The sequence below is a fragment of the Argopecten irradians genome, chromosome 14 (assembly GCF_041381155.1).
Source record: "Argopecten irradians isolate NY chromosome 14, Ai_NY, whole genome shotgun sequence".
NCBI lineage: Eukaryota > Metazoa > Mollusca > Bivalvia > Pectinida > Pectinidae > Argopecten > Argopecten irradians.
In genome coordinates this window covers 8,925,461-8,949,641 of record NC_091147.1, presented here as the reverse complement: position 1 = coordinate 8,949,641, position 24,181 = coordinate 8,925,461, and the positions used below count along the sequence as shown (strand labels likewise).

The 24,181-nt window shown below is 35.6% G+C and overlaps 2 protein-coding genes across 2 annotated transcripts in view; one reads left to right on the top strand and one right to left on the bottom strand.

The window, feature by feature from the left end:
- The first annotated feature begins 112 nt into the window (after positions 1 to 112).
- LOC138307211 (DNA replication licensing factor mcm7-like) lies at positions 113 to 16,515 on the top strand. Its single transcript, XM_069247846.1, has 14 exons — positions 113 to 234; positions 2,052 to 2,131; positions 4,991 to 5,155; positions 5,838 to 5,968; positions 7,045 to 7,363; positions 7,838 to 7,942; positions 8,500 to 8,577; positions 9,066 to 9,279; positions 10,525 to 10,608; positions 12,247 to 12,458; positions 12,805 to 13,070; positions 13,490 to 13,658; positions 14,952 to 15,061; positions 15,515 to 16,515. The coding sequence occupies exons 1-14, from the start codon at positions 204 to 206 to the stop codon at positions 15,720 to 15,722; spliced, it is 2,172 nt and encodes a 723-aa protein (XP_069103947.1). The 5' UTR covers positions 113 to 203; the 3' UTR covers positions 15,723 to 16,515.
- A 2,183-nt stretch (positions 16,516 to 18,698) lies between these two features.
- Positions 18,699 to 24,181, bottom strand: part of LOC138307786 (glypican-5-like) — a 106,799-nt gene continuing 101,316 nt past the window's right edge. The window contains exon 7 of the mRNA XM_069248669.1: positions 18,699 to 23,388. Within this exon, the coding sequence (XP_069104770.1) occupies positions 23,246 to 23,388 (143 nt within the window). The 3' untranslated portion in view covers positions 18,699 to 23,245. The remainder of the gene's footprint in view (positions 23,389 to 24,181) is intronic.

The following is a 24,181-nucleotide window of genomic DNA, read 5'->3' as shown; positions in this document are numbered from 1 at the left end:
TTTCTGATTAATCATGGTGTAAAGACATATAAAACTAATATTATGAAAAAAATGCATACAGGCGAAAAACAATATTCTGAAGGAAAATATTGGTTCCAATTTTATCATTACTTCCTGTTATTTGTTCACGTGGTCAGAAATTTCGCGCGGTTTTTGGTGGGCATTGTAAACACAAGGAGGATCACAACGCACGAAGCAAAAAGATGCCACCTCGAGATTACGAAGCCGATAAAGGTAAATATAAGAATCTATAACAACAACGTAATATCTTTGATAAGTAAACATGTTGCGATCAGTCAACATTTCATTTTTAAGAGTCTAATTTTATTTGTACTGCCAAAACGCCACACGGGACGCGAATGTGAATGGATTCCTGGAGCTGTTTGAATAGGGTGGAATAGTAATATATTAACTTTTTCTGGGGACCCTTTGGTAGTTATCGAAAATTCAGTTCTTTCTGAAAATTAGATCAACAACTAATGGAATGAAATTAATTTAGTGTCATACATATTGATTATAAACAAAATAGTGGAGGAGGCACCGCCACAGATAATCACACGTTATTTTAGTTTTATAGTTTTTCCTACTCTTAATAAATATATGATCAGCAGGGTGACTAAAACTATGTACAAACCATAATGACAGCGTTTACTCAATGCTGTGATGACCAGGAATCAACCCATGTCAACTAAAACTAAATCCATTGCGTCACCATGTGGCTTTTATTAATTAAACGTCCAATTAACAAATTAACAGCCAGAGTTATGTAAGGATGTGGTAGGTTTGTTTGTAGAGGAGAGCCAGAGTACCCCTCATTGGATTTGAACTCGCAATGCAGAGGTGGAGGGCTTGTGGTAAAATGTGGAGACATTTTAACCATTCAGACTCTGCCACCGCCCTAGCTACTGTTGTAGCAGAAAATATATCAAAGCCCCAGAATCCATTGCAAACACAAATATACCAACTTGTTTTATCATTCCTTATGTAAGTTACACTTACAGGCCTAGGGCGAGAGTAGTGGGGCTCGAACACGTGACCCCAAACTTATTGGTCCGCCACTATGTGCAGAAAACCTGCTATTTATAATGAAATTTTAAACAAAATGAATCACTTGATCTGCAAGAGTTAAAAAGGTTAAGAAAGATTTGAGGTGAAAAAGAAGCCAGTAAACAAGGGAAATATCATTTGTAATTTACTCGAAAGAAATCTTTAAATTTGAGTTTAAAAAGTATATTTGGAGTACGCGACTTCAAATGAGAAGTATCATGATGCTGACCATTGAAATGAGCATATAAAAATTAATAGTGTTCCGATTAATTGAGTTCGTCGAGTATGATAGGTTTGAGGTGTTTGATCAAATAATCAAGTAAGAAATCTGTAATCAAGTTTGTCGAAATTTTCCGACACCATGATAAACAAAAGTATAAAGTTAGCTGATCACTAAAACATGCAAAAAAAAATCATAGTCGACTTGTTAAAATCATTCCCTTGTGTGTGGTTGTCACTCATCATTTCAAATTTTAAGCATCTAGACGAATTGAAGAGTGCATAAGCACTACGTAGTAATATAAACGTTAAGACGAGTATGATTTAAAAAATAAGCGACATGAAAACGGCAGCACAGAGAGGCCTAGCGATCGTAAGCCATTGAATGAAAATTAAATATGATACTTGTTTATACATTAAGGAAAAAAATCATCGATTTTAATCGATCATTGATATGTTAAATAAAACTGATGATTGACCATGAATTTTCAACCGATTCCAAACACTAATTATAAACATACACATGATAATGGGTAAATGAATAACTATTTGTTAATGCTAGAAATGTTGCTGAATTAAATAGCAAATTTACCTGACTCTAGTTTATCATTTTGACTGCAGGATGTTTCAATTTGCAACACAGGTAAATATAAGGATGGACAATATATCAGAAATCCTGTGTCTGCAGTTGTCTAGAGCTAAGTCATCACAGCTACTGCACTTGAATTTACTGCAGGGCATAATGATCGACTGTTGAATATATATTGGTTTATATTTTATTACAGAGAAAATCAAGACATTCCTACGAGAATTTTATGTTGATGGTGAAGATGGGGGAAAAGATTTTGTATATGGACAACAACTGGTAAGATTTAGCTTCAATCTGTCAATCATCACTATTTTTTATCATGCCCTGCTCAGCTAGCAATTTAATGGTCAAAGTACATGTACATGCCCAATATCTAGCTATATAGATAAGTCACTGACATTGGGCAAGCATGGCTTTCTTTTCTTTTTAAATGTATATATATATATATATATATATATAAATACCTATACTTGCGCTCAAATTTGCCGTCCATTTGTAGGTATTTGTCTCAATCCTACATTCTCTATAAGCTTGATATCATTGATATTTTTTTTTTTACCTTCAAGCACTAACGTGTTTGCTATGGAAGAAACTCAGCTGTGGACAAAAAAATTTTGTGCACAGTGCGTGGTGAGAAATTCGACAATATAAAATAAATTTCAGTAATTACCTATGTCATTAATAATGCATGTTTTATACTTGATTTTTAGCTCACCTGGCCCGAAGGGCCGGTGAGCTTATGTCATGGCGCGGCGTCCGTCGTCCGTCGTCCCGTCTGTCCGTCAACATTTCCTTTAAATCGCTACTAGTCATAGAGTTCTGCATGGATTGTAACCAAATTTGGCCACAAGCATCCTTGGGGGAGGGGGAACAGAACTTGTATAAATTTTGGCTCTGACCCCCCGGGGGCAGGAGGGGCGGGGCCCAATAGGGGAAATAGAGGTAAATCCTATAAATCGCTACTTGTCCTAGAGTTCTGCATGGATTGTAACCAAATTTGGCCACAAACATCCTTGGGGGAGGGGGAACAGAACTTGTATAAATTTTGGCTCTGACCCCCCGGGGGCAGGAGGGGCGGGCCCCAATAGGGGAAATAGAGGTAAATCCTTTAAAACGCTACTTGTCCTAGAGTTCTGCATGGATTGTAACCAAAATTAGCCACAAACATCCTTGGGGGAAGGGGAACAGAACTTGTATAAATTTTGGCTCTGATCCCCCAGGGGCAAGAGGGGCGGGGCCCAATAGGGGAAATAGAGATAAATCCTTTAAATCGCTACTAGTCATAGAGTTCTGAATGGAATGTAACCAAATTTGGCCACAAACATCCTTGGGGGAAGGGGAACAGAAATTGTATAAATTTTGGCTCTGGTCCCCCGTTTGGGCAGGAGGGGCGGGCCCAATAGGGGAAATAGAGGTAAATCCTTTAAATCGCTACTAGTCATAGAGTTCTGAATGCAATGTAACCAAATTTGGCCACAAACATCCTTGGGGGAAGGGGAACAGAACTTGTATGAATTTTGGCTCTGACCCCCCGGGGGCAGGAGGGGCGGGGCCCAATAGGGGAAATAGAGGTAAATCCTTTAAAACGCTACTTGTCCTAGAGTTCTGCATGGATTGTAACCAAAATTAGCCACAAACATCCTTGGGGGAATGGGAACAGAACTTGTATAAATTTTGGCTCTAATCCCCCAGGGGCAAGAGGGGCGGGGCCCAATAGGGGAAATAGAGATAAATCCTTTAAATCGCTACTAGTCATAGAGTTCTGAATGGAATGTAACCAAATTTGGCCACAAACATCCTTTGGGGAAGGGGAACAGAAATTGTATAAATTTTGGCTCTGGTCCCCCGGGGGCAGGAGGGGCGGGGCCCAATAGGGGAAATAGAGGTAAATCCTTTAAATCGCTACTAGTCATAGAGTTCTGAATGGAATGTAACCAAATTTGGCCACAAACATCCTTGGGGGAAGGGGAACAGAACTTGTATAAATTTTGGCTCTGACCCCCCAGGGGCAAGAGGGGCGGGGCCCAATAGGGGAAATAGAGATAAATCCTTTAAATCGCTACTAGTCATAGAGTTCTGAATGGAATGTAACCAAATTTGGCCACAAACATCCTTTGGGGAAGGGGAACAGAAATTGTATAAATTTTGGCTCTGGTCCCCCGGGGGCAGGAGGGGCGGGGCCCAATAGGGGAAATAGAGATAAATCCTTTAAATCGCTACTAGTCATAGAGTTCTGAATGGAATGTAACCAAATTTGGCCACAAACATCCTTGGGGGAAGGGGAACAGAACTTGTATAAATTTTGGCTCTGACCCCCCAGGGGCAAGAGGGGCGGGGCCCAATAGGGGAAATAGAGATAAATCCTTTAAATCGCTACTAGTCATAGAGTTCTGAATGGAATGTAACCAAATTTGGCCACAAACATCCTTTGGGGAAGGGGAACAGAACTTGTATAAATTTTGGCTCTGGTCCCCCGGGGGCAGGAGGGGCGGGGCCCAATAGGGGAAATAGAGATAAATCCTTTAAATCGCTACTAGTCATAGAGTTCTGAATGGAATGTAACCAAATTTGGCCACAAACATCCTTGGGGGAAGGGGAACAGAAATTGTATAAATTTTGGCTCTGGTCCCCCGGGGGCAGGAGGGGTGGGCCCAATAGGGGAAATAGAGGTAAATCCTTTAAATCGCTACTAGTCATAGAGTTCTGCATGGAATGTAACCAAATTTGGCCACAAACATCCTTTTTGGAAGGGGAACAGAACTTGTATAAATTTTGGCTCTGGCCCCCGGGGGCAGAACAGGTGGGGTCCAATAGGGGAAATAGAGGTAAATCCTATAAATCGCTACTTGTCCTAGAGTTTTGCTTGGTTTGTGACCAAACTTGGCCATAAACATCCTTGGGGGAAGGGGAACAGAACTTGTATAAATTTTGGCTCTGACCCCCTGGGGGCAGGAGGGGTGGGGCCCAATAGGGGATTTAGAGGATAATATTATAATTCCTTCAGAAAAGAAACAATGAACCTGTATTCAGAACATTACTTGGCATTACAAACCAGGTGAGCGATACAGGCCCTCTGGGCCTCTTGTTATGCTTGTTTTTGAATATCTCATGCTAAAGGTTTTTCATTTTGAACAGGTTAAAATTGCTCACAGAGAGCAGGTTGGTTTGACCATCGATATTGATGACATCACAGAATATGATCCTGATCTAGGGGAGGCAATTGTGGACAACACTCGACGATACATTAATATATTTAGTGACGCAGTGCAAGAACTTCTACCGGACTACAAGGAGAGAGAGGTGAGAAAAGACAAGCTTGTGGAAACACATATATATGTATGGAATGGTGATTTATACCAAGGTTAGGATGGACACGTAACAGGGCTGACCAATAGATCTAAAAAATATGAGAGGCTAATAAATAATTAGAATAAAGAGATTAACATAAGACATAAGACATGATTGTTGCTTTCCTACCCTGTACCCATACCAGGAAAGTTACATTTAATGCTTTCCTACCCTGTACCCATACCAGGAAAGTTACATTTAATGCTTTCCTACCCCGTACCCATACCAGGAAAGTTACATTTAATGCTTTCCTACCCCGTACCCATACCAGGAAAGTTACATTTAATGCTTTCCTACCCTGTACACATACCAGGAAAGTTACATTTAATGAAATCCCACTGTAATCATTGCAAAACTTTATACCATCAAAGTTTTCTTACTTTTTACACAATCTCTAATAAACCATCAAAGTTTTCTTACTTTTTACACAATCTCTAATAAACCATCAAAGTTTTCTTACTTTTTACACAATCTCTAATTAACCATCAAAGTTTTCTTACTTTTTACACAATCTCTAATAAACCATCAAAGTTTTCTTACTTTTTACACAATCTCTAATAAACCATCAAAGTTTTCTTACTTTTTACACAATCTCTAATTACAGTATTTGATATTAATGTGATACCTTTGCCAGGTGGTGAACAAAGATGCCTTGGATGTGTATATTGAACATAGACTTCTGATGGAACAGAGGAATCACCCGGACGGAGCAGAGATTACGCGTGACCCAAAGAACAAATACCCAAAAGAGCTGATGAGAAGATTGTAAGTAAAGGTCGGAGATGTCTGATCTGTACATTTTTCCCACATAAAAATATCTGTGAAAAAGAACCAATGCACCGTTATTCAGAACATTAGTTGGCATTGCTGCAAATGCCTGCAATATAGTAGCTCAAAATGGCATTACAAAATGCTACATCATATTTTATTGGCTAAGGTTATACTGAAGTCCTGATCCTGGGGGCTGAACATGAATTTTCAACTTTTGATGAGTCCCACCCAGTACAAAGAGATATTGCGAGTTCTCAAAATTTTGGAGAGTCCAACAGGAAAATTGTGACACATAACACACATTTCTGTGGTGATGAAGTGATAAAATTCTTTAAAACAAAGTAAATTTCATTGTTGGTGGTTGAAAAATGATTAAAAGATACATTTAGTGGACTAATAGAATCTTTCATCCCTTTGGGGTAAGACATGAGAATCTCAACTCGAGGGTCAGATTCATATCCCGAGGGTTGAGATCTCCCGTCTCGCCCCAAAGAGGGCGAATGATTATTTTTCTCTTACCAGGTATATAAGCTCATGCGAAGATCTTGTGTAGCTTTTCTTTACCCTAGGGTGAGAATGAAAAATCTCACATTGGTAAAATTGCGGAAATCCCTGTCAGGGGTAAGAAAAAGCAGAGTTCAATCTACGATTATTTTTCGTGGGGCCTTTTCAATGGTTTTTGTGAAAACAATGGGTCCCACAGTGTTATAGATACCCATTCCCAGAAATTTCATGGGTCCTTTTAAAATTCTGTGAGTCCAGGACTCGGGATACGCACGTAGATTTATCACCGAAAAAGATATCTCAACCCTCAAGCAAAACTTGAGCCTGGCATATATACAATCCACAAGCAAATGTATAGATCAGCCAAAATCTTGCATTCAAATTGAGATATCTTTTTCCGCTTGAAAGAACCATTTACGATTCATTTCATCTTTGTTGGATATTTCACTTGCACTAGGAATGACCTAGCCACATAACATTTTGTGCAGCAGATTCCTAAATGGTTTATGATGATCAAGTAAGTTTCTCTGTTTTATACAGTTTATTTTGTTTCTTTTTTTGACCAGTGAACTTTACTTCAAGTCTCAGTCTGGACAAAAGCACTCAGCCATCCGTGATGTCAAGGCTGACAGTATAGGGAAACTGGTATGTGTCAAGGGCATTGTTACCAGGGCAACAGAGGTCAAACCGATGCTGTCTGTGGCCACCTACACCTGTGATACCTGTGGTAACGAGACCTATCAGCCTATCAACTCGCCATCGTTCATGCCTTTGATCATGTGTCCCAGTCAGGACTGTACAACCAACCGGTCAGGAGGTCGCCTTTATCTCCAGACCAGAGGCTCAAAGTTCGTCAAATTCCAAGAAGTTAAAATTCAAGAACATGTAAGTCGTAAGGATTCATCTCCTGTAGTTATAGGCCAATTCGAGTTCTATTTCAATAATGGTTAAATGTTAGCTTCATATTATTTCCTGCAAAGAATTTGTAAACAATGAACAGGGTTTGGTTTCAAAAGGTATTTGACTTTATGAGGTCAGCTGATGCTGTGGAAGTTTATAGTACAATTGAATGAATTAATACAATATTTCAAAATATTTCAATAAGATGTTGATGCTTTAGAGTCTCAAGGGTTTGCGTTGTGTATTCCATAAATGAAGTCCTTCTCTGATAAAATGGGTCTCCTTATGTAACTGGAATATGAGTTTAAAAAAAATATGAAGTCCTTTTCATTTTCTGTGATGAAAAAAGCTATGAGGATGGTATCAATGCAAACCCTGTATGTTTGAATGTATGTCAAAATAGAAGATTTCATCAAATGTTGTGTATATTGTTTTTATCTATGAAAATCATGATTTCAGAGTGACCAAGTGCCCGTCGGGAACATCCCTCGAGGTATGACCGTTCTATGTCGTGGAGAAATGACCCGCCTCGCCCAGCCAGGGGACCACGTCAGTATATCGGGTGTATCCTTTTACTGATCATTATAACCCTTCATTAGGGGGGCCAAGAAGTGTTACCCACGTTACTTCATCTCGTCTTTAAAACCAATTATTACAAATCAGATAAACTGTAACTCTTCCAGATTGCACGCATACTGTAACAGTGGAATTATTTGCAAAAAAAAATATTCATGTACAAAGATATTAACGAAACTACAGTTTCAATAGGGTGACCCTTTAGTGTTCCCTGAAATAGGGGGACCCTATAGTGTTCCCTGAAATAGAGGGACCCTGTAGTGATCCCTGCAATAGGGGGGGCATGTAATGTTACCCTAATTACTTATCTCATCTTAAAAACCAATTACAAATAAGATAAACTCTAATTCTTCCAGATTGCACACATACTGTGACAGTGGAATTATTTGGGACATACAAATATTCATGTACAAACATATTGATGAAACTAAAGTTGCCCGAGTAGCATTATTGCATGGGAGGCATATATAAATAAAGTTTGTTGTATGAACATCTTGTTTAGATATACCATATAGTATGTTGAGGTTTCCTTAGCCATACATCAGGTTTTCTTGCCGATGATGAAACAAGGCTTCAGGGACATGCAGCAGGGACTGCTGTCGGAGACGTTTTTAGAAGCACATGTAAGTACGAGAATAAAGATAGAAACTAGTTGAATAGCTACATTAATTAATTTGATTAGTTAATTTGTCTGTTTTCATGTCGTTACAATACATGTATACTGCGTGCTTACGGTTTATTGCATTGTTATTCAGTAATATTTGTTTCCTTTGCGTGCTGACGGTTTATTGCATTGTTATTCAGTGATATTTGTTTCCTTTGCGTGCTGACGGTTTATTGCATTGTTATTCAGTAATATTTGTTTCCTTCGTTGTCTTGTATTTTCTGTTAATTCTATATCTTTCGACAGTATTTGTTTTACATGTCTTGATAAATTGCCAGACTTGCTATTGAAATATTAGAAATTTTAATGTCTACACTGTTAGAATTATTTTCTTGCAACACTTGTACATGTCGTAACAGTGTTATAATATGTATACAATAAAAGTTTGTCCTCATAAGAAAACTTAAAAAAACAACATAAAAATGTTTAGATGTCATTAAATTGCAGAGAATTGTTAAGATGAACAAGACTGAAGACGATGAATTAGGAGCAGAAGAATTATCAGAAGACGAGATCAAAAAAGTTGCTGAGGATGACTTTTACGATAAATTAGCCAGCAGTATTGCTCCCGAAATCTTCGGCCATGAGGATGTGAAGAAAGCTCTTTTACTTCTTCTTGTTGGGGGTGTCGACAAATCACCAAGGGGCATGAAAATCAGAGGTTAGTGGATACAGGATCAGTGTAATACAGATTGATAATCCAAATAAATTGTTCACAGGCAAAATTGTGACGGTATCTACAAAATAAATGCTTAATATTTGTACAGTGGAACCTCCCGAAACCGATCATGGTCGGTGCATATAATTTCGGCCGGTTTAGAGAGGGTTCGGTTTGGAGAAGTGAACCGAATACCGATCATCACGATCCGGATTTAATCGATCGGAAGTCGTTTTTTACATTAGTGCACCGCATGTATGCCTAGTGTTCGTTAAAACCAACCAATATTGATTGTTAATGTGAATGTTATCATAAAAGAGAGAATCATACGTTTAAAAGGAATGGATTACAGCAAACTTGACTTTGTTACCGCTTATAAACGTAGTTTAGTTAGTTAGTTGCGTGAATGTTCTTTGGGATGTTCTCGTCTGCAACCTACATACGACCGATCGCTTCCGGTTACGTCAAGAATCAAATTATATGGTCTAATTACACGATCATTATATGACATAGTCATTTTCTAAAACAATACATGGCTTCGGCTTCTTCATACAGATAATTTACGTTATCCGACAACTACATATGTAATTTTAAAAAAAGTGTGATTTGAATACGAAACTTTCTCTTTATTACTAGCTCTGCTTGTTTTCCTACAGTAAACAAACCGCGTGCACATGGTAGACCTTCGTTAGATATCTAAACAATAGGCATGATTAAATAATTACACCACCATCTCGGGTATAATTACTGTGTACCTATAGCCTTCCCATCGGTATACATGCCCAAGGACATGGCATTCATTAACTATGGTACAGGTATGTGTGTATTTCACAGTCGGTTGATCAGACCTCAATACAATCTATCGTTGTCGCTCAGGTAAGGCCGGTTTTCAGAAGTGTATTTTATTTACATTTGACTATTCCGATCTCAAAATCGGTCCGGTATTTGGAATTGGGAGGGATCGGTTTTGGGAAGTTTTATATACTATTAATAAAGAGGAATTCATTCCGTACATAACATCCATGTTCGGTTTCTAGAGGTGATCGGTTTTGAGAAGGTTCGGTTTTGGGAGGTTCCACTGTAGTAAGTTTGATATTGTATCATGCAAATAGTTGTAAAAATTGGTAATTTTAAAACATTTACTTCATTTGTTCTTTGATCAGCTGATGTTAAATTCACTGAAGTTTGTTAAAATATGGGAGTATAAGTGTGATATTTGCTTGATGTAATTTATTTTGATTTTTGTAGGAAATATAAACATCTGTCTGATGGGTGACCCTGGAGTGGCCAAGTCACAGCTTCTCTCTTACATCGACAGACTCGCTCCTCGCAGTAAGTTACCCCATAAAGTAAAATTACACTTCACTGTGGTCATGGATGACTCATAAGACTTCTCATTTAATAGTAACTATAGGTATTTGAAAGTCAGTCACAATTTATGAAGCAATTTGAAATTTTTTAATGCTCAGTATGCAAGCCAATTTAATGTAAGAAACTTGTCTGAGATATGTAGCATTTTTATCCCCCGCGAAACGCGTTTGCGGGGGATATTGATTTGGGCTCTGTCCGTCCGTCCGTCCGTCCGTCCGTCCGTCCGTCCGTCCGTCCGTCCGTCCGAGTATCGTTTCCGGGCTATAACTCCTAAACCGTTCAACTTGGCTACACGAAACTTTCTGTACATGTTAGGCTAGTGCTCTAGTTGTGCCTTTTGCTAATGGGAACCTTTCATTTAAGATACTTTTTCTGTTACCATGGAAACTTATTCAAAAATACCATATTATTAAAGTTTCCTTTCTATTCCGGGCTATAACTCGAAAACCGTTCAACTTGGCTACACGAAACTTTCTGTACATGTTAGGCTAGTGCTCTAGTTGTGCCTTTTTCTAATGGGAACCTTCCATTTTCAATACTTTTTCTGTTACCATGGAAATTTATTAAAAAATACCATATTATTAAAGTTTCCTTTCTATTCCGGGCTATAATCGAAAACCATTCAACTTGGCTACACGAAACTTTCTGTACATGTTAGGCTAGTGCTCTAGTTGTGCCTTTTGCTAATGGGAACCTTTCATTTTCGATACTTTTTCTGTTACTATGGAAACTTATTTAAAAATACCATATTATTAAAGTTTCCTTTCTATTTCAGGCTATAATTCAAAAACCGTTCAACTTGGCTACACGAAACTTTCTGTACATGTTAGGCTAGTGCTCTAGTTGTGCCTTTTGCTAATGGAAATCTTTCATTTTCAATACTTTTTCTGTTACCATGGAAACTTATTTAAAAATACCATATTATTAAAGTTTCCTTTCTATTTCAGGCTATAACTCAAAAACCGTTCTACTTGGCTACACGAAACTTTCTGTACATGATCTTTTGAATTATTCTTTTAAATGTCATGTTACTGGAGAGCGGATATATTGTTGTATGAATTTATTCAAGGACAATACTAAGCTCTGTTCAAATAGTTAAACCTACATGGATGACAATATCAAGATTTAAACTCTTAGTTACAATGAGCTTCATTTATTTTATGTTTGAGCTTTCATACACAACTGGGCGCGGGGGATAATGCCAAGCTTTGCGGCTCCTTGTTTAATTTTGATTCAAGGAACAAACCTTTTGAATATAAGGGTAATATACAGGCCATTTCAATATTAGGACCTTATTCAAAACATATATTGTTAATGAAATTTTGATTGATAAGGAATACAAATTCTATATTTCAATATCACTGAGCACATGTTCCAAAATTAAAATGTCTTTGTTTTATGAATGTCTTTTAGAGTATTTAGTTTATTTTCGTGACCAACAACAAAATTTGAATTGAATGGATTTTCTGAGTAAATGTACCTACCATTTCTACAAACAAAAATTAGGCAATATTCAACATTTGCATAGTTAGCGTCACTTTTCCTTTCATTCATGAATTTTCTTTTTAAAATTATTTTATACCTTTCCCCTTATTTTAGGTCAGTATACGACTGGTCGTGGTTCGTCGGGCGTGGGTTTGACGGCGGCTGTAATTAAGGACCCTATCACTAATGAGATGACATTAGAGGGAGGGGCGTTGGTATTGGCTGACCAGGGGGTGTGTTGTATTGACGAGTTTGATAAGATGATGGACACGGACAGGACGGCCATCCACGAGGTTATGGAACAGCAGACTATCTCTATTGCCAAGGTAACCTACTGGTTAATTGTCTTATGTCGTTATATGATAAAGTAAATACTCGCTGTATAACTGGTTTGTATTAATACAAGACATGCTTGCAAAGATTAATTTTAGCGGAGTGAAAGCTGAATACCTTTCAATATAATCAAAATAAATACTCATCGTATAACTGGTTTGTGTAAAAATTTTAATTAAAGTTTTTTTAATGAAATTGAATTATTGAATTTAAGCTATTTTGATACAACTATATTAATAGAGACTCTTTCAATGTAAATCTAGGAAATTGCTTGTTAGGGTAAAAAGACCTCAAATTTAACCCCTACCTATTAATAATATAACATGTTGATGTTTACAGGCAGGCATCATGACAAGTTTAAATGCGCGTGTGTCTATTCTGGCTGCTGCTAACCCTGCCTACGGACGTTACAACCCTAAAAAGACAATAGAACAGAACATCCAGTTGCCCGCAGCCCTGCTGTCCAGGTTCGACCTTCTGTGGTTGATGCAGGATAAACCCGATCGGGACAATGATCTGAGACTCGCCCAGCATATCACCTATGTACACCAGCATAACATCCAACCTCCAACAACGTTTACACCACTTGACATGAAACTCATGAGGTACGTTAACCACACCAATATTTTCACCACTCTACCTAAAACAATCTATCAACATTGTTTACACCACTTGACATGAAACTCGTACTGCAAAGCTCCCAATCACTGTTGCTCACATGAATTAACTTGTCAGCAAGCTATTGCAATTGATTTAGTCAGCATCTGACAAATAATATGTAAAAAGATTTAACCTTGTGAAAATTAGTTAAGTGTTATAAATAACAATTTTGAAAATATGTGATCAGTTGGAATGTGATTTCCAATCTGAGCTTCAAGGATGCCATCAATGCATGAAAATAAAACAAAATGACTTTAAAATGACTTTACTTTAAAAATATAGATCAGATAGTGGAATTTGTGTAATAGATCCAGTCTTTATGTAAATTGATAAATTTATTAAAACATGTATACATATATTGCAGGAGATACATAGCCCTCTGTAAGAAGAAACAGCCCGTGATTCCCGAGGGTCTGGCAGAATACATCACAGGAGCTTATGTAGAGATGAGAAAGGAGTCGAGAAACAGCAAAGACACGACCTTCACCTCCGCTCGTACTCTTCTCGCCATCCTTCGTCTTTCTACAGCACTTGTTAGTATTTATATAGAATTTGAGTTTTCTAATGAATATACTGTATAACATAAGTACTTTTTAACATGAAACTTAGGAAGCAACTTCTATCGTTTTCTTGGTTGCTTTGAATATAAAAACAACCAATTTTGTTTTTATGTAATTGTCACTATTGTTTTATCGGCTAACCACAAATAGTTATATCCTCAAAATTATATCAAAGCTCAAAACCACGAAAGAAAGTACACACAAATACAAGATGCTCTACCGCTGACAGAGCAAAAATGGCATTCATCATTAGAACAATAATTGGTGTTTAATCTTGTATAAATATGTCTATTTAACACAAAAAGTAATATAAGATAATTTGTTTTGTCTTTAGTGCATGCGTAATCAGTACTTCATTCCATATAGGATATAGTGCCACAGCTTTTTTTCGGGATGCAATTAATTATTTTTTGCACTTTCAATTTGAAGTAAAAGTGGAAGCTCAAACTTTTCAATGGTGGTAATGGTGTAAAGAGTACTAAATCGTCTGCTGCTGTTTTTGATAGTGAAAAAATACCAATTGTCAGCGGTGGAGCATCTTTAATGTTATACAGTACTACATTTCTTTAGAGTAATTCTCATATCTCTAGATTATAGGAAGCTGAGGATTACCGTGTAGAGTAACTTAGAACTACAAATGTATTGTATTCGACCCAATAAGCGCTCAGGGCATTTGAAAAAAATGAAAAGGTAAAAAATGAAAAGGTAATTAATGAGACCAAAATATTACAAACCTATACAGGGAAATTAAAATGAGGCCTCAAAAAGGGGAGGGGGCCCTTGTTGAGACATGTGGGCTTATTGGGTAAAATACAGTACATTATATGAATCCTTTTTACAGCTCGCATGTTTCTATAATATTCAGATAATGATATTACGCATTATTGGAAATCATAACAAGTAAATCATGAAATTAATAAGAAGGTAAAGACTGTTGCATAAGCAATTAATAGTGTTATTACTATTTCGTCTTTAAACATTACAGAGTTACCTCCCTTGCGGGTAGGTATCCATGGTGACGTCATTATTTTGTGAGTGAAATTCATGTCCTTTTCTCTGAAACGTATGAAGTAAGGCTAGCAAACAAGACGTCGCAATCAAGACCTACCCTCAAGTGCGGATAACTCTATAATATTCAAATACAGAATACTTCATGTTTATAACAGTGTCAGAAGAAATTACATGATTTGGTTATCATATTTCTTGTGTGAATATTAATTTCACATCGTAATTACATTATTAAATGTTTTAACATACATTCTACAGGCCCGGTTAAGACTGGCTGATGCTGTGGAGAAAGAGGATGTTAATGAGGCCATGAGACTCACAGAAATGTCCAAGGATACACTGAACCCAGCACACGAAGTTCATTCACGGTCAGTAGATCTCATATATATTAATGTGAAGAGTACAATAGACAAATGTTTATCAATATACTCAAAGAAGAAAATCAAAACAAAGCAAATGATGCACCATTTGAACTCAATAGTGTATAGCAGGGGTTACATTATCTTTCAGAAGAGGCGAAACTATTGCAATTTCAGGGGGTACTTTTCTATACTTTCTCTATGCTATGGAATGTAATTTAGCCCAAATCAGACGGCAGGTTTAATAGCAAAAAGTACCGAGTACCGCCTGATAATGAAAACCCTGGTATAGTGTATCTTTGTTCTTGAAATTATTTTATTATTATTTCTTGAAAGATTTATAATACCTCATGTTTACTTGAATGGAGCAGACAGAAGGTGGGGATATACGATTTAACATTGCCCAATAACTGCGTTTTGATGTAGATTGATTTCAACTTTTTTTCACACTTATATTTTCAGGGCACAAAATGTAACGGACCGCATCTTCAACCTTATCCGAGAAATGGTGCCAGGTAAAGGTGCTCGTACGGTGAAGGTGACCGATGTTATGGAACAGTGCACATCCAAAGGATTTAAACCTGACCAAGTCGACGCTTGTATTGAGGAATATGAGGAGCTGAATGTGTGGCAGGTCAACCAGGCTCACACCAAAATTACCTTCATCTAGGTTTTTCTAGACAGCAAATACACCAACAAAATCACCTTCATCTAGGCTTCTGTAGACAGCTATTACGCCAACAAAATCACCTTCATCTAGGCTTCTCTGGACAGCAAATACGCCAACGATGTAAAACAGAGCAACAAAAGGACAAGAGTAGAGACAGTACATAAACATTCTCTACCACATTAAAGATATCTCCAGACATTCTCTACCAGACTTCATACTAAGGATGAGAGTGTGATGTGTATAGAATATTTAGTTCATTGGTTCATAAATGTAACTGAAGTTATACAGACATGTCAGTTGTATATTAAAAAGTCTCAAGTATGTCTTCATGTTGTCAGCTGTAGCCTTGTAACCCTAACCTCTGGAATTCAAGTTTGAGTGGTATGGACCACAGATTTAACAGAAGTCTCTTAGATGGTAAATGAACAATGCTGTTGACTGAATTCATTGGACAATGTCTAATGTGTCTTATTAAGGACAATTGCCATGGAAATTATATGAACAGCATATGGGAAACTGGGAGGGAAATCTGATGGAGAAAAAGATAATAATTACACCAGAGAAAAATCCATTGTGAGCGATATTATGATAGAAAAATGCTGTGCAAACTCATCTCGTGTCTTATGATATAAGCTGAAGCATGAAGGGAAAGTTAGAAAAGTTTGAAATGTATATACATCATGTAACCAAGGAGACCAACACTTGCTATAGAAAGCCAGTGTATATAGATTTATCTCAATCTGTTGTATGGGGAGGATGTTTGAGCAACAATTAAATTATTACATGCATACAAGTGCCTCCAATATACTGTGACAGTGGGGAAATATTTTTGATTTGTATACTTACATACAATGATGATAATAAATATTAAAGACAATGTAAATTGAATGAAATTTTTAAACGTATTTCACTTCGTAAATAAAATAAATATTAATTGGAAAAAAAAAGCTATTTTCTTGTATATGTTTACTTGATACTGACGTGATGCTTGGTTACGATCATCCCCGGTCCCAGGTATAAAAAACGGACCTTTATTTACCATTGGGATCATCGGTTGCATTCACCTGGTATAACTGGTTCATCACTCAAATCCTCCAAATTTGATCTTGAAGAAGAATCTTTGTTTCGAGTCAACAATACTGTTGTAACAGACATCACATGTTGTTACGGATGCAGCCATCTTTTCTGTTTATATCATTTACTGTATTCGCCGTAATTAGTGCCCCTCCCGACTTCTGGAGGATTTGGAAGTTAAATGCTCCCCTCCCATCCTATGGATTTAAAATGTTTTAAAACTGTGATACTAATTTATAACATCAACATTGTATCCCATATTACATGAACTAGCCCCTTTCCCTTCGCTATAATCTTTTAATCGCTCCAGGCGCTAATTATGGCGAGTATGGTACTATAGTTGGTTTCTTTTTAACAATAGTTCTGATGGATTACAGGTTTGTTTATTGGTGTGCAAATTTATCAATATTTATGAAATAGAACAGCAGCAAAGGTGGTCTGTGTACCCAGGTAAATAAAACTGTTAATTTGATACACTCTGCCAGGTAGATAAAACTGTTAATTTGATACACTCTGCCATTCTGAATTACTATATACATGTAGCTATTAATTATTGTGGAAGAAAAGTTTCCAATCTCGTATTTGACATTAATCGTGGTTTGAATTGTTTGTACATCTGTCAATTTCTAACAGTAATATACATGTTTTCTTACTGGTTATCGTTTCCATAATCACGGAATACAGGTTATAAAAGCAACTATATCAGTAATACAATGCTTACTTCACGATATACTTGATTAATTTCCAGATAATGAAGCATATGTGACTGTATATATGTTGTTTTAGCTGTATTCAGTTGAATGCCAATATCTATCTAGCGATAAATGAGTTCAGGTCATAATCAGCATCCACCAGGCAAATGTGCTGTCAGTCCGACGGCCCAATCCACTTGTCTGGACAAGCAAAGGAGTACATTTCCCCAACCCTGCTCATAAAGTCACATGATGCTGGGTCTTCATCAGAAAGATGTTTACATGGGATAACTAGTTGCGTGAATCTGGGTTTGTATGACTAGTCAGTCTTAATTGATGTCTTAATTACCGTATTTCTGGATTTCTGAATAATAATTCGCATCTGATTATAAGTCGTAAAGGCCTTTCTTCACGATTTATTTTCAGTTTATAAGTCGCTCCTTAAAGGTAAGCCCATGTACCCACATATGCATCCCCTGTGTATTGATCAATTTCTACTGTAGTGATTACAGATCAATTATAATAACTAAAACTGTTTGTACTAGTACTGTAAATAACCTATATATTATATAAACCTCCTGATATCCAGTGACTTTGCTCATGTAATATCTTGCATATGTCGCTAGTGTAATACATAGACCTGTAAAATTTTCATTAACTGGAAATTCCTTGTGGCCTGACCATGCATGACTGGACGTCGATAAACAACGACATGTGCTCAGACAGGAAACATCGGGTAAGATTGTATAATTACCACATATAGTATCACATACTTAAAAGAGTTGGAGATTCTTGGAAATGTACATGTGATTCATTGTAGTTATATGTATTTTAAATATGGGTTCATTTCACGATATTTTATGAAATTCACCTTAAAAAAAGTTTTCTTTTTTACTCCAATGGCTCTCTCAAAAAAAAAAAATCAAACTTTTTTTCATAGAATCTCGTGAAATGAAAACTCATTTACTAGTAAGATCCTTTATGTACTATGTACCTGTAGTGTACAGTAAACCATGTCTATAACGAACACACAACAAATACAGTTATAACGTAATTTTCACTACCAATCAAGGCTTCTCTATGATGTCATATATGTATAACTATGTTATAACAATGTGATTTTATTGGTCCACTGAAATTCGTTAAAACCGTATTTTACTATACATACATTGTGTATTATTGTTATTATAAAGAACAAAACAAACAGAAGTATAAAAAGTACTGAAATTTATTGTCAGAATGATTTGCAACAGACACAGATAGCAGTACATAAGATATGTATACAATGTTGGGAAAGCAAGCCAGCTAGAACAGAGACCACAGAAAGCAATGAGTTTGATACAGCAGGTCGTGACGTACAGCGAAAAAACATCCAATTTCTACATAACAGGAATAACAATTTATTGAATTCTGTTTCAACCTTCTAAATAAAAATTCAACAACATGGGAAAGACTACAGTGAAATACTGGCAATTTTAAAAATATCCTCTTAACTTTCTCTGAAAAAGCCCCAAAAAGCCCCAGTTTATGTTATCTATTTTACTTACTTATTATCAAAACCTTGTGAAGTATTTTCAGTCCTACATACTTAATTTGATGTTTTAAAACTAAGCTGTAGATAAGATTTTGTTTTGCTTTGCTAAATGAATACCTCATATGCCAAAATAAAGTGATAAATATTGAAATGATCATTATTATCTGTAAGAAGGCGTGGCTTGGACAGGAAACCTAATGAATATTCATTAGTTGCGTGACTCAATTTATTAGAGCATGAGAGTATGATATGGTTGAAATCTAAAAGCATGTCTTTGGTTGCAGCAAATCATACTTCAATGTAAAATTACCACGAGAAGCTGTCATATCTGAAATCATACCCAAACAACTGAAATTGGAACTTTTTTATTGATAATCTTTCAGAGAAAAAAAAAATGAATCCACAACGAGAAAAGATGGAAAATTGTACACAATCAAATCAGAAATTACACAAGAGTACAGTAAAGGATGGACTTTTACAAATGCACCATCAACTGATTATGCTAAAATTTAGAACTTTGTTAACAGGTACAAGATTTATTTGTATACATTTGTATCACATTATAAACAAACACACACTCTCTCTCATTTTCTAGGTCAATTTTTACTGCATCTTTAAAATATACAACTAAAATGCTATTAGTAAAGCGTCTTCAAAAGTTCATAAATGCATAATTATATTGTAAAATATGGTCTTTTGATGTTTTCCCCTGATAATTTTTTTCTGAATCATGGACAGAGTTTGTTACATGATGTATGGTTACCATGGTTACACAATCATTAAAATGATGTAGTAGAAATTGACCTATTTTTGCACATAAGCTTTCATATGTATTTATATTCAATGATGAATATGTACAAAAAGTATATATACATTCGTGTATAATACATGACACGGACCCCGCCCCTTTATTCTTTACCCTGCCCCTTTCCGCTCCCTCCCCCCCATTTAACTGATATTCAAATTGTTCATAAATATCCCACAACCACGCAAACCCATCCCATCACAATTAAGACCCGCCCCATCACCTTTAATTCCCGCCCCCGTAACAACACCCGCCTCTATGCATTGACCCTAAAGTTTGAGTAAAAGTGTGCTGGATTACAACAATCACCTTTGAACCTTATGTGACCCCTAACCCCTTCGTAGTTTTGAGGTCAACCCTAATATCATACAATTTATCTACCAAAATGTGTATCAAGACAAAATAACAATAACAATGAAAAACAGAAACATTTACAAAGTTCTGGACACTAAGGTATAGAACCAATCTCATGCCAATTTATAAAATCTGACTAAATTAAAGTGGAAAAAATGCTGAAAAAATCCATATCTTTTTATTTTGATGATATTAACATTTAAACTTAATCTCTGTCAAATCAAATCAAACCATTAATTTATATAACATATACCTCAGGTTTGTAACATTTTTGGAATACTCACTTGAATTTACAGTCAATTATCTATTATATTCAAACTGATTTTGGATGACTAAAGCATTCATTGAAGCTTGAGAAGGTTCAGAAAAAAAGTTTTGGGGTCCAAAACTTTGTAAGTGAACATGCACAACACATAAATCGCCAGAATCTGTGTGCACAACAGATTTAACGTATTTTCCTCTGTCATCTACCTCCATGTGACACCTAACACTCCATCCATGCCACACAATAGCGAGCCTCAGACTCAATAAACGACAGATGGAACATCAAACTACAATAAATTGTTAATTACATCATTCTAATTAATCACTAATTATAATAGGATCACAGATCATCTTAGTGTTGCTTTCAACATCATCAACCATACTCAAAACAACGTCCATATAAGGATATAACGTCCTTATAAAGATACATTATCCATATAAGGATATAACAACCATATAAGGATACAATATCCATATTAGGAGATCAAGTGCAGGCATCTATATAATTATACGGAAACAGCAGTCAAAATAATAAATATTTGGTATGGAGAAAATATCAATTTTAATAAATTTTTGAAAGTTTAAATTTGAAATGAGATCAATGGAAAAGGGAATTTCCCTATTTCTTATATCATTAATTACCATGGCACTTTGTGTACTATGTTTCTCCTTATATGGAGTTGTTTTTTTTGCTAAAACAAAATAATCCTGAGCTTAGAGCTCTCAAATAAAACAAAATCTCACCATTCAATGGTTAATCACTGCAACAATACATAGACACCAAGACAGCAACTTTCCTCGCTACTCGTCCGAACACCAAGACAAAAACTAACGTACTCTCAGATTCTCCGAAAGTAACATCAGAACAACAATAACTTTAATCGTATCTCATTTTGGTTCGGTAAAGCCAAGACAACCTAGTTTTTGTAACGACCAACTTACTGCTAACTGGGAATTCCAACGCCTGAAGTTGAACCAGACTGATTCTATACATGCATATAGATCTTAAAAAAACAAATACATCATCTAGCTGTGTTCAAACAAATAAAAATCAATTTCAATTTAACAGAAATTGTGAAAACCCTGAAACCACTTTTAATTCTGTTTCACGATTTTTCAATTAAAGCAAAACTTCATAGATCTAAAACTTGTTTTAATTTCCCAGTGTTCAGTTTGTCCTTGATGATTTAAATGTACGTTATGCATATTTATAATACACATTTTTTGGTATATAACAATTCAATATTAAAGTCATATTACATATGTTTCATAACTAAAAACACTGCTCAATATTATGTACCGATTAAAAAATATATAAATCGTAATTCAGATCAACGTATGATAATGGAAATGTACAAAGGACACAATACATCTTGTACACATACATTTATCTCCTCGTCTCTTATACACAGTAAAACAGGAGGGTTTTACACAGCAGTAAATGTGTGTCCACAACTTCTGTAACTTTAGTAATATCTAAATTCTTTACATATCAACAGAACACACATGCAGTGCATGATATATACAAAATTTATATATAAAAACAAATGATAAAAAAATTGAAATACGATAGGATTTATTTGACCTATAAAATTATTGCCAAAACTGGAATAAATCTGGATTTTTCCCTTAAAAAATCTGTAAAACACAATTTAAAAAAAATTTGGTGAAGATTGATTAAAGATTCTCCACCGCCGGCAGAGCATAAATGATGTTAATCATTTGAACAATAATTGGTGTTAATCATTTGAACAATAATTGGTGTTTAATCTTGTATATATATGCCTAATTAACACAAAAAATAATATAAAATAATTTATTTCGCCTTTGGTGCATGCGCAATCAGTACTTCATTCAATATAGGATATAGTGTCACAGAATTTTTTCGGGATGCAATTAATTATTTTTCATATTTTAACTTGAAGTAAAATTAGAAGCTCAAACTTTTCAATGGTGGTAATGGTGTAAAGTAAGTAACTTTTGTAACTGAAGAAAAATACTCAATCGTCTGCTCCTGTTTTTTATAATGAAAAAATACCATTTGTCAGCGGTGGAGCATCTTTAATAAATCATGTGTCAATTATTTAAAAAAAATTTTTTCTTAAAATTGAAATTATATGACAAAGAGAAACTAATTTTATCATTTATCTTAAAGGACATAACTGATCTAAATAACACATTACATTTCAACACATATCAATCGCTCATCCTGGGGACAACATGACGTAAATAAAACATTTATCTATTTCTATCATATATCTTCTTTTTTGGTAATGTTCAACACACTATGGACATTTAAATGCGTTTCAAAACAATAAATAGCACTTTATTCATGATTTGATTTTTGTCTGCGTAGCCTATATCGTACCACAAACCTGTAAAATATCACATATTATCTTCAACTACTTCTTGATGCTTCAGATACCTAATTCCAACACAAGGATTTGTTAATTTCTATTTAATGTATTTTTTATCCTTGAGTAATGTCCTGAATATCTTTACAAAAAGTGAATAAACAAAAAGTTTTGAAATATTTTCCTTGTTTTTACAAATTACTGAGAACATATCCTCTTACTCCATGGAAACCTGTAACTGTCCTTTGAAGAAACGTACAATCTTTATTTTAAGGAGGAAAACCTTTAATGATAGAGTTATTCCCCTTTGAATACCAGAGCTCAATTTCTTTTCAAGGGTGAACATTGTAGCAAAAGTTATCTTTCTTAGACTTCCATTACAGTTGTTTGTTTCTACATCAACTGATGGTGACAAGTACAATTTATTTATCACATAGATTTTCTCTTCATACGAAAATGGTCGCCACCACAACACTGATGAGCATGGCTGCCATGGAGACTGTGATTTGTGAGGCGGCTCCTGTATTCCCATCACCTCCTGAGGGCTTCGTTTCTGTAAATTCATCGTCGGGGTTTGGTGGGTGTCGAGCTGGAAACAAAAAATGACAAAATTGTAGAACAATATTTACATCATATTTTATAAAGAACTTGTGCGATATATGTGCACTTCATCAAATAGCAAATACAGAAATTATCATATATAATGTTTTAAAACTTATCAAAAAAGGAAAATAGGAAAGGGGTTTTCATTTCTTATTATTCCTCACTCTATATCACGAAATAAAATATATAAACCTGTACTTGAAAAATAAAAACGGTATTGATTCCAAAGTTCTTGTTTTGTGGTAATATTTTTATTCATTGACCTGTTAAAAAATAAACTACAATAGATAATGCACATCCTGCTGACGTTAAAACATTTATAATTAACACATTCATCCCTGAAAACATATTTGGACTCTTCTAAATAAATGACTAGATCAGTCCATGATTAAATTTCAGGGATAACTGTCTTAATCATCAATATAACCATGACTGATTGGACCACATTATCAATTAGAGTCCCAAGTTAACAATAGCCAGAGAGGACATGTATAATGGTTAAAATAGTCCCCCATACAATTTATTTCCATTTTTCACCACAACCAAAAAGGTTCTGTAGGCCTGTATGTATTGCATTATACCACTAAGAGGTCCACAAGGCCTCAGTATATCTCATTTCAATGAAGTGTATAGTATTGTACAAGAAGAGATATCTAACCCATCAATAACATCGGGTACATATACCATACCATAGCATTAGATAGTCTTGGTAGTGGAGAAAACAGTCACTCAGATTTTTAAGCATAAAACTGACAAAAGTTTCCCGTTTTCAATCTTCT

Coding starts and splice junctions, on each gene's coding strand:
- LOC138307211 (XM_069247846.1), top strand. CDS start 204: ATGCCACCTCGAGATTACGAAGCCGATAAAG. Junction 5,156..5,837: donor CGGACTACAAGGAGAGAGAG/GTGAGAAAAGAC, acceptor TACCTTTGCCAG/GTGGTGAACAAAGATGCCTT. Junction 9,280..10,524: donor AAGGGGCATGAAAATCAGAG/GTTAGTGGATAC, acceptor TGATTTTTGTAG/GAAATATAAACATCTGTCTG.